At 43.2% G+C, this 12,588-nt stretch overlaps 1 protein-coding gene across 1 annotated transcript; it reads right to left on the bottom strand.

Moving 5' to 3' along the window:
• Positions 1-11,495: 11,495 nt before the first annotated feature.
• Positions 11,496-12,161, bottom strand: LOC138785120 (octapeptide-repeat protein T2-like). Its single transcript, XM_069960695.1, has one exon. It carries the CDS (start codon positions 12,159-12,161, stop codon positions 11,496-11,498), a length of 666 nt encoding a protein of 221 aa, XP_069816796.1.
• Positions 12,162-12,588: the final 427 nt, after the last annotated feature.

Below are 12,588 nucleotides of genomic sequence, written 5' to 3'. Positions count from 1 at the left end.
AAGGGGGGACATGATGGAAACCTTTATATATGTTACTGGGGGAAGAAGGGAAAGGAGGACATGATGGAAACCTCTATATATGTTACAGGAGGGAAGAAGGGAAAGGGAGGACATGGTGGAAACCTTTATATATGTTACTGGGGGAAGAAGGGAAAGGGGGGACATGATGGAAACCTTTATATATGTTACAGGAGGAAGAAGGGAAAGGGGGGACATGATGGAAACCTTTATATATGTTACTGGGGGAAGAAGGGAAAGGAGGACATGATGGAAACCTTTATATATGTTACAGGGGGAAGAAGGGAAAGGGGGGACATGATGGAAACTGTTATATATGTTACTGGAGGAAGAAGGGAAAGGGATGACATGATGGAAACCTTTATATATGTTACAGGAGGAAGAAGGGAAAGGGAGGACATGATGGAAACCTTTATATATGTTACAGGAGGAAGAAGGGAAAGGGAGGACATGATGGAAACCTTTATATATGTTACAGGAGGAAGAAGGGAAAGGAGGGACATGATGGAAACCTTTATATATGTTACAGGAGGAAGAAGGGAAAGGGGGGGCATGATGGAAACCTTTATATATGTTACAGGAGGAAGAAGGGAAATGGGGGACATGATGGAAACCTTTATATATGTTACAGGAGGAAGAAGGGAAAGGGAGGACATGATGGAAACCTTTATATATGTTACAGGAGGAAGAAGGGAAAGGGGGGACACGATGGAAACCTTTATATATGTTACAGGAGGGAAGAAGGGAAAGGGAGGACATGGTGGAAACCTTTATATATGTTACTGGGGGAAGAAGGGAAAGGGGGGACATGATGGAAACCTTTATATATGTTACAGGAGGAAGAAGGGAAAGGGGGGACATGATGGAAACCTTTATATATGTTACTGGGGGAAGAAGGGAAAGGAGGACATGATGGAAACCTCTATATATGTTACAGGAGGGAAGAAGGGAAAGGGAGGACATGGTGGAAACCTTTATATATGTTACTGGGGGAAGAAGGGAAAGGGGGGACATGATGGAAACCTTTATATATGTTACAGGAGGAAGAAGGGAAAGGGGGGACATGATGGAAACCTTTATATATGTTACTGGGGGAAGAAGGGAAAGGAGGACATGATGGAAACCTTTATATATGTTACAGGGGGAAGAAGGGAAAGGGGGGACATGATGGAAACCGTTATATATGTTACTGGAGGAAGAAGGGAAAGGGATGACATGATGGAAACCTTTATATATGTTACAGGAGGAAGAAGGGAAAGGGAGGACATGATGGAAACCTTTATATATGTTACAGGAGGAAGAAGGGAAAGGGAGGACATGATGGAAACCTTTATATATGTTACAGGACTAAATAAGGGTCAGAAGGGAAGAGTTTTTAGAAAAAAAACTGAACCCAGGAACAGGAGGAGACAGTGAGAAGTTACTCGGGGAAGATCAGAAGCATAAAATATTTCTATACTGAATAAAAAAACCAACAGCATAAGATAAAGTATAAGGTAAATCACTTCATCCAACATTTTTAATAACCATCTAATTCCATAACTTTCCTTCCACAATTGTTCGTCTGTCATTCTGAATCCCATAAAGAGAGGAAAGCGAAGAGTCGATCTGTTAAGGCAAAAATATATAAATAATAAATCCATGACTCTTCTCCCACCAATAACAAACAGACCAAATCTATAAAACAGACAGACACAGTGAGAATGGAAATGACAGCTACAATGATTGTGTGGGAGAGAGGCGTCTCTGGAAGAGATGAGACATAGAGAATAGAAAGCCGGATGTGTTTGTCAGTCAAAGTCTGAAATTAGGAGGAAGAGTGACTGAGAAATACGGAGAAGATAGACAGCGTATAAACAAACAAAAACATATAGGGTATACATAAGAGGCAGAGGCGGCAGGGGGGTGGGGGAAGAAGAGCACTGAAGATGGAAGAGAAGACGTGAAGGGATTAAACATCACAGAATAATACAGAAGCCGATATATGTCTAGTGGGGTATATTATACGATACAATTTATAATAATAATATATGATACAATATATAATAATAATACAATATATACTACTAATATACGATACAATATATAATAATAATATATGATACAATATATAATAATAATACAATACAATATATACTACTAATATACGATACAATATATAATAATAATATAAAATACCATATATAAGATTAATATGAAATACAATATAAAATAATACTAATAATACTAATATACAATACAATATATAATAATACTAATAATATAGGATACAATATATAATAATAACATAGGATACAATATATAATAATATACAATAGAAATAAAATACAATATATAATAATGATACACAATACACTATATAATACTAAGAAATGATACAATATATAATAATAATATAAGAAACAATATATAATACTAACATATGATACAATATAAATAATATACGATACAACATATAATAATAATATTTATTTGTATAGCGTCAATAGATTCTGCAGCGCTAATATATATATATCTCCCGCCACACATAGTAGGATTATAACCTTCATGGTGGATCTAACCTTCCTCTTCTCGGCCATTGTCTCCGGAGCAGCCATTCTACTGGCCGTTAATTAATCTGTGAGGGTTGTTTGACCTCTATGGGTCTCGTAATTGTTGATATTTCGGATCAATATCCATGGCTTTGTGACTTCTCGGTCATTGAACACTTCCTCCAGCTGATTGAATATGTTCATGGCCATTTTCTGGTGCCTAGATAGCTATATGGATAGATGGAGAGATGGAGAGCGATATGCCGACCAGTTCCATTATAAAGGTCGTCAATCCTCTCAGGAATGGAAAGTAATGAAGGGTTTGCCATTGTTATTATACCACCCTGCCCCTGAGAGCATATATATGGAGTATATATATATATATATATACATGTCTATGGACGCGTATGCTTTTCCAGCCACGTTTCTTTAGTCCGGTTTCACACGTATTATTTGGTCACCAACCAGGAGAGGCTCCAAACCTCAGAAAATGGGCAAATCTTTCCATTATAGTTTTTCTCTATCAGCTTCACTCTTGGTATTGTCTAAAATTACTGATCCCAATACTCCGGATGAACCCGGACGTACAGTAAAAGAAACGATGTACGTTATGTATCCAGGAGTACAAAACCATTGCTGCTTCCTTCCAGAAACAGCGCCCCTTCTTGTCCTCAGTTTGTGTGGGATATTGCGGCTCAGTTCCGTTGTAGTAAATGGGGCTGTCATATTACACACAGCCTGAGTGCAGGGGTGGCGCCGTTCTTGGAAGAAGTCAGTGATCCTTAATAATCCCTTTAAGACATTAACTCACATCCTAGATTGCACGTGTCCTCGGTTAGTTCGGCGACAGACGTGATCTGGCAGCTTCCATTGAGAACAAGTGTTGGGACAGTCCCAAGTGTGCAATAACCCGACCCGTGAGCCGCATTGTTCTAATGATTATAGAGCGATTAACAATGATTTTAGGTTCAGCTCAAAGGTTGTGATCAGCGAACGATGCCTCTTACTTTTGCCAAATAAACTGAAGTCTCCCCTGATATTGTAGGGAGGAGGGGGATTCCGCAGGGGTGTCTATTACTGGGACGGTTCTCCCATTCATAAGTATCTGAGTATATATGTATATACAGTATATAACACCTTGGTGCATCATCAGGGTCACAATGTGGATTATTCTCCTGCTATATGCTACTACAATACGTAGAGAGAACAGTTTTTGTGTATTTCCCCAGGGTGGAGGCCGTGTCTGTCTGTAGCAACGGCCGCTAGGTTCATCACTCGACTCCGTTTGCGCGGGTTCTGCTGCCGGCTGAGCCGTATCGGAGGAGACTCCCTGATACATATTAGACTCGCAATCATATCACCGCTTCTTCAGTCAACCAGAAAAACAACAATATAAATGCTAGGTGTGACTGGACAATGTGATTGTACTTCAGCGTCTGAGGATCACACCATCCATTGTGCCGTCCCAATAGGTCTCCTGTCTTTATTATTTTTATGCAAATTTACTAGACTGTATCTAACCCAACTTAAAGGAGACGTCCGGCAAAATTTTTATTAAAGTATTGTATTGCCCCCCAAAAGTTATACAAATCACCAATATACACTTATTATGGGAAATTCTTATAAAGGGCTTTTTTCCCTGCACTTACTACTGCATCAAGGCTTCACTTCCTGGATAACATGGTGATGTCACTTCCTGGATAACATGGTGATGTCACTTCCTGGATAACATGGTGATGTCACTTCCTGGATAACATGGTGATGTCACTTCCTGGATAACATGGTGATGTCACTTCCTGGATAACATGGTGATGTCACTTCCTGGATAACATGGTGATGTCACTTCTTGGGTAACATGGTGATGTCACTTCTTGGATAACATGGGGATGTCACTTCCTGGATAACACAGTGATGTCACTTCCTGGATAAACATGGTGATGCCACTTCCTGGATAAACAACATGGTGATGTCACTTTCTGGATAAACATGGTGATGTCACTTCCTGGATAAACATGGTGATGTCACTTCCTGGCTAACATGGTGATGTCACTTCCTGGCTAACATGGTGATGTCACTTCCTGGCTAACATGGTGATGTCACTTCCTGGATAACATGGAGATGTCACTTCCTGGCTAACATGGTGATGTCACTTCCTGGCTAACATGGTGATGTCACTTCCTGGATAACATGGAGATGTCACTTCCTGGATAACATGGTGATGTCACTTCCTTGATAACATGGTGATGTCACTTCCTGGATAAGATGATGATGTCACTTCCTGGATAACATGGTGATGTCACTTCCTGGATAACATGGTAATGTCATGACTCCCAGAGCTGTGTGGGCTGTTCCTGCTGGAGAGGATGATGGCAGGGGGACACTGGGGGACACAGGGCACCAAAGGGACACTGAGCATCCCTCTGCCATCATCCTCTCCAGCAGCCACAGCCCGCATAGCTCTGGGAGTCGTGACATTACCATGTTATCCAGGAAGTGACATCACCATGTTATCCAGGAAGTGACATCACCATGTTATCCAGGAAGTGACATCATCATGCTATCCAGGAAGTGACATCACCATGTTATCCAGGAAGTGACATCACCATGTTATCCAGGAAGTGACATCACCATGTTATCCAGGAAGTGAACCCTTGATGCAGTAGTAAGTGCAGGGAAAAAAGCCCTTTATAAGCATTTCCCATAATAAATGTATATAGGGGATTTGTATGAATTTTGGGGGGCAATACAATACTTTACTAAAAATTTTCTCCGGACTTCAGTTGTCCAGTGTGGGGTAAATAAAATATTCCAGGCAGGGGGTGGGGGAACATAAAAAAGAAGATATATTCACCTGTCCTGCAGCGGCACAGCGTTAAATATAGCTGTCTTCTTAGCTCCCCTCTCGCTATGTCATGACCTGGTTGACACTCAGTCAGTGATGGAGTGGGACACCATTGCAGTCACTGATTGGCGGAATGGGCTAAATCCCACCTGTTGTGATGGGTTGTGACATAACTGAGAACCGGGAGAAGAGGACATCCAACAGTGTATGGGAGCCTAGTCCCAGCGTAGGCACAGAACTAGTAAAAATATTGTCTTTTTTAATTTCCCCCCACCCCCTGCCCGTAATGGACCATGGCTATTGTCTACAGTTCTGGATGGACCATGGCTATTGGCTACAGCTCTGTATGGACCATGGCTATTGGCTACAGCTCTGTATGGACCATGGCTATTGGCTACAGCTCTGTATGGACCATGGCTATTGGCTACAGCTCTGTATGGACCATGGCTATTGGCTACAGCTCTGGATGGACCATGGCTATTGGCTACAACTCTGGATGGGCCATGGCTATTGGCTACAGCTCTGGATGGACCATGGCTATTGGCTACAGCTCTGGATGGACCATGGCTATTGGCTACAGCTCCTGATGGACCATGGCTATTAGCTACAGCTCTAGATGGACCATGGCTATTGGTTACAGCTCCTGATGGACCATGGCTATTAGCTACAGCTCTGAATGGACCATGGCTATTGGCTATAGCTCCTGATGGACCATGGCTATTGGCTATAGCTCCTGATGGACCATGGCTATTGGCTATAGCTCTGGATGGACCATGACTATTGGCTACAGCTCTGGATGGACCATGACTATTGGCTACAGCTCTGGATGGACCATGACTATTGGCTACAGCTCTGGATGGACCATGACTATTGGCTATAGCTCCTGATAGACCATGGCTATTGGCTACAGCTCTTGATGGACCATGGCTATTGGCTACAGCTCTTGATGGACCATGGCTATTGGCTACAGCTCTTGATGGACCATGACTATTGGCTATAGCTCCTGATGGACCATGGCTATTGGCTATAGCTCCTGATGGACCATGGCTATTGGCTACAGCTCTTGATGGACCATGGCTATTGGCTATAGCTCCTGATGGACCATGGGTATTGGCTACAGCTCTGGATGGACCATGACTATTGGCTATAGCTCCTGATAGACCATGGCTATTGGCTACAGCTCTTGATGGACCATGGCTATTGGCTACAGCTCTTGATGGACCATGGGTATTGGCTACAGCTCTTGATGGACCATGGCTATTGGCTATAGCTCCTGATGGACCATGGGTATTGGCTACAGCTCTGGATGGACCATGGCTATTGGCTACATGGAAGTAGATAGATCTCAGTGTGTATGATTATTAAAAGGGAACTATCAGCAGATTAGACTCTAAGGCTTCGTTCACACTTAGTGAAACGGGTGGAATTCCACGTGGAACCCCCGCCTTAAAATCTAACTCCCTATTGCACAGGAGATGCTGAGGATGTCTCCTTACCTTCCTCCCCGCCGCTGTTCCAGTGCAGTTATTCGTTCTCTCTTCACTCTGGTAAGACTGTTAGGAGCACTGCCCGCCATTATTACGCCAATCTGCCCCCGGCCAGCCCGCTTCTTTAATGATACATACATTAAAAGACATCCCACAAGACAATGATACACACTATAAGAGACACACTATAAGAGACACACTATAAGAGACACACTATAAGAGACACACTATAAGAGACACGCTATAAGAGACACACCATAAGAGACACACTATAAGAGACACACTATAAGAGACACGCCATAAGAGACACACTATAAGAGACACACTATAAGAGACACACTATAAGAGACACACTATGAGAGACACGCCATAAGAGACACACCATAAGAGACACACCATAAGAGACACACCATAAGAGACACACTATAAGAGACACACCATAAGAGACACACTATAAGAGACACACTATAAGAGACACACTATAAGAGACACACTATAAGAGACACACCATAAGAGACACACTATAAGAGACACACCATAAGAGACACACTATAAGAGACACACTATAAGAGACGCACTATAAGAGACACGCTATAAGAGACACATACTATAAGAGACACACTATAGGAGACACGCTATAGGAGACATACTATAAGAGACACACTATAAGAGACGCACTATAAGAGACACGCTATAAGAGACACATACTATAAGAGACATACTATAAGAGACACATACTATAAGAGACATACTATAAGAGACACACTTTAAGAGACATACTATAAAAGACACACTATAAGAGACATACTATAAGAGACACGCTATAAGAGACACGCTATAAGAGACACATACTATAAGAGACACACTATAAGAGACACACCATAAGGGACAAACTATAAGAGACACACTATAAGAGACACATACTATAAGAGACATGCTATAAGAGACACATACTATAAGAGACACACTATAAGAGACACACTATAAGGGACATACTATAAGAGACATACTATAAGAGACACACTATAAGGGACATACTATAAGAGACACACTATAAGAGACACACTATAAGGAACACACTATAAGAGACATACTATAAGAGACACACTATAGGAGACACACTATAAGGAACACACTATAAGAGACATACTATAAGAGACACACTATAGGAGACACACTATAAGGAACACACTATAAGAGACATACTATAAGAGACACACTATAAGAGACACACTATAAGGAACACACTATAAGAGACATACTATAAGAGACACACTATAGGAGACACACTATAAGGGACATACTATAAGAGACACACTATAAGGGACATACTATAAGAGACACACTATAAGAGACACACTATAAGAGACACGCTATAAGAGACACATACTATAAGAGACATACTATAAGAGACACATACTATAAGAGACATACTATAAGAGACACACTTTAAGAGACATACTATAAAAGACACACTATAAGAGACATACTATAAGAGACACACTATAAGAGACACACTATAAGAGACACACTATAAGAGACACACCATAAGGGACAAACTATAAGAGACACACTATAAGAGACACATACTATAAGAGACATGCTATAAGAGACACATACTATAAGAGACACACTATAAGAGACACACTATAAGGGACATACTATAAGAGACATACTATAAGAGACACACTATAAGGGACATACTATAAGAGACATACTATAAGGGACATACTATAAGAGACACACTATAAGAGACACACTATAAGAGACATCCCACCATCTGCAGCATCTCCTGGACAATAGGAACAGATCAGCAGATTAGATTCCTCTCACCTGCTGATAGTTCCCCTTTAATATTAGACATTTGGTAATCTTACATACATAGCTGGACCCTGTATAGTCATACTACATACGGTACCGTCATAGACTATTATCTGCATTATGGCCGGGTATGGCACCTGCATAGTGATTCTTGTTTCACTTGTTTCCTCTTCCACTTTATATATTACATAGAAATCAGATGGCGCCTCTAATAACGTCCCCTTCCTATTACAGCATAGCGAGTGACTCTTCTGACTAGTGGACATCCCATGATGCCACCCACATACTTCACGGCCTGTTGCCAAGCAACTCCACAAAAAAAATAATAAATTCAGCGGTGAGTAATTTGGATGAGAATCTGTGTGTCCCGGGGTTTTTCTTTCCCTTGATTGGAAAATCTTTATTTGAGTGTATATTCCGAGGCTAGCCCATACAGTCTGTGGGGAGGGGGCGATTTATATCACATTGTTGTGACTACTTCCAATATGTTATAACTTATTCTATACAAAGCAGAACGGAGAAACACGTAATTCACTTCTATATAAAAATCTCCAGTCTTCCAGTACTTAGTACTTATCAGCTGCTGTATGTCCTGCAGGAAGTGGTGTATTCTCTCCAGTCTGACACAGTGCTCTCTGCTGCCACCTCTGTCCATGTCAGGAACTGTCCAGAGCTGCAGCAAATCCCCATAGAAAACCTCTCCTGCTCTGGACAGTTCCTGGCATGGACAGAGGTGGCAGCAGAGAACACTGTGTCAGACTGGAGAGAACACACTACCTCCTGCAGGACCTACAGCAGCTGAAAAGTACTGGAAGAATGGAGATTTTTATATAGAAGTGAATTACAAATCTATATAACTTTCTGAAACCAGTTGATTTGAAAGGAAATGACATTTGAGTTTCCCTTGAAGGAACTTGATGAATTACACCCAAACAACTATGCCAAGTATAATAGGTGGAGGAGTCGTGTAAGAAGTGCACCGGGCAGAAGGTCAGAACTTTGGTCAGAGATTTCTCTCACCCTCATAGTTTCCTTTGTTTCCTCACGGCCGTGCTGCATACATCTCCTATAACAGGTATAGAGCAGTAGAGCATTACAATAGGTCCGTTTCGGGCGGTAGCCCGGGGCCCTGAGCTCCTGAGGGGCCCATGGCCCCCCAAACAGACCAGTGGTGTATTATCTCCAGACTACAGTTCTGCCATGCATGTTTTACATAAAAATCGCTGCTTTTTACCGCAATTTTGCACAAATCAGGGCAAAACTGCAACCAGGAGACAATGCAGTAACATTAGAGAACATACTGAAGGACCTTATCATGTGACAATGATGTCACCCCAGGTCCTTTACAGGCTTCTCTATGGCCGAAAAAGAGTTAAGTTAGTGTCGCCATAGTTACAGTGGGTTGGGGGGGGGCAAGCTTGGTGAAAAGCCTGGGGCCCATAGCAAAGTTAATCTGCCCCTGGTATAGAGTCATATTTATGGTCCGTCTCTGATGAATCGCATTTTTATTTAGCTTTTTCTTTCTATTCTCTGACATGCCCTTTGGGCTCTATCTATGGAGGCTGCAGAAGCAGCAATCTCTCCCTAGCCATAGTGCCTGAGGGGGTCCGAGGGACCCTCTGCTACATGAGACACCATTGTTATAACTGTGGAACATGGTAGATGGGGAGATTATAACAGAGTGGGCATTAGGACCCAGGAACTCCAATGCCTTTGGGTTATATACCGTATTTTCCGGCGTATAAGATGACCCCTGACTTTTAATCAGATTGTCAGGGATGGGTTAACTGCAGCTAAACGAATGAAAAACAGTTAACTCACCCCGGCCTCCGCGCGTATTCTCCCCTGCTTCTGTTGCCGGCGCAGCCATAGACGCTCGGCTGCTGGGGAGAGCTTTGGCCATCCCCGGCGCAGTCAGTGTATGTCACACTGGCTGCGCCGGCAATGGGAGCGGAGGAGAAGACGCGCGGAGGCTGGGAACGGGCCTGGGTGAGATAACTGTTTTTGTTTTTTTTTAAATGATTGTTCCATACGGTGGGGATGCGGGTCATTTTTGAGCCCCCCCACCATATGGGGCGACCATACCCGGCGTATAAGACGACTCCCGACTTCTGACAAGATTTTTCGGGGTTAAAAAGTTGTCTTATACGCCGGAAAATACGGTACTTTCCTAAAATGTTATATTAATGGTCCGGATGGGTATTTACATTATATCATGGACAGAGGTGGCAGCAGAGAGCACTGTGTCAGACTGGAGAGAATAAAGCACTTCCTGCAGGACATACAGCAGCTGATAAGTACTGGAAGACTTTAAATAGAAGTAATTTATAAATCTGTATAACTTTTTGGTACTAGTTGATTTTTTTTTTTGTGGGGGATAAATAATAATAATAATTAAAATAAATAAATGAAGAAATAAATTAATAAAATTATATATATATATATATATATATATATATATATATATATATATATATATATCCCTTTAATCACAGTAACATATATACTTTGACAATTATTTTTTAGGACTAATGTACACATATGATCACTTATAAAGCCTGTCATTATGTTACTGTATGAAACACCAAAGAACTCAGTATGTGACTCAGCAACCAGCATAAAGGCGGCTCCAGGTAGATGCGGTCTGTGTATCCCCCCAGGCCGGGCCATCTGGACGGCAGTCATTCCCCTACAAGCTCTGGGCTCTTATTGTTCCTAGGATCAAATTTCAGCAAAGTGTGAGGACAATGGTTGTTTGCTTCTCCTCCTGCTCGGGTGTGAGCTGCGGTAATACAGTCAGTCATGCACGCTCCTCTGCTCCTCTGCAGCTCCTCTGCTCCTCTGCAGCTCCTCGGCTCCTCTGCGGCTCCTCTGCGGCTCCTCTGCTCCTCTGCAGCTCTTCGGCTCCTCTGCGGCTCCTTGGCTCCTCTGCGGCTCCTCTGCGGCTCCTCTGCGGCCCCTCTGCTCCTCTGCGGCCCCTCTGCTCCTCTGCAGCTCCTCTGCTCCTCTGCAGCTCCTCGGCTCCTCTGCGGCTCCTCTTCGGCTCCTCTGCAGCTCTTCGGCTCCTCTGTGGCTCCTCGGCTCCTCTGCGGCTCCTCTGCTCCTCTGTGGCCCCTCTGCTCCTCTGCGGCTCCTCTGTGGCTTCTCGGCTCCTCTGCGGCTCCTCTGCGGCTCCTCGGCTCCTCTGCTCCTCTGCGGCTCCTCTGTGGCTCCTTGGCTCCTCTGTGGCTCCTCGGCTCCTCTGCGGCCCCTCTGCTCCTCTGCGGCTCCTCGGCTCCTCTGCGGCTCCTCGGCTCCTCTGTGGCTCCTTGGCTCCTCTGTGGCTCCTCTGCGGCTCCTCTGCGGCTCCTCTGCGGCTCCTTGGCTCCTCTGCGGCTCCTCTGCTCCTCTGTGGCTCCTCGGCTCCTCTGTGGCTCCTCTGCTCCTCTGCTCCACTCTTCTGTTTTTGCAGTTTTTTTTCATCATTTTATATATGTAATAGATTTGTAACACACTAAATCCAACGAGAGACCAAAGAGTGGAATATTAGCTATGTATTAGCTATGTATTGTATGACATCATAGTAGACTCATTATAGTCCTGGACCGTCCCCGGGACCTCCGAGGTGTTAGTCGCCTCCAGTCAGATGTTCCATAGTGCAGACCCCAGCATCGGCCCACCATCGGTTCCATTAGATGACTGTTGTTATATACCGTACACTGAAAGTCTAATAGAACCAGCTTCTGTGATTTGTTAATATTGTATTGATGAATTGATTGTCACCCTGAGATGCAACTTCTGCAAAATGATCCCGGAGACGGAAACGTCTATATCTAAGTGAGCGGAATTGACACGTTTTCCCTCATTGATGGACACGTCACAGATCATCCATCCCATCCATTACACAATA

This window comes from Dendropsophus ebraccatus, chromosome 3 (genome assembly GCF_027789765.1).
Source record: "Dendropsophus ebraccatus isolate aDenEbr1 chromosome 3, aDenEbr1.pat, whole genome shotgun sequence".
NCBI lineage: Eukaryota > Metazoa > Chordata > Amphibia > Anura > Hylidae > Dendropsophus > Dendropsophus ebraccatus.
Note: the sequence above shows the minus strand (reverse complement) of the source record. Positions and strands in the feature narration are given on the sequence as shown.

What these genes read in the sequence shown, in the direction of transcription:
- LOC138785120 (XM_069960695.1), bottom strand. Translation starts at nt 12,161, where the DNA reads ATGAAAAAAAACTGCAAAAACAGAAGAGTGGAGCAGAGGAGCAGAGGA.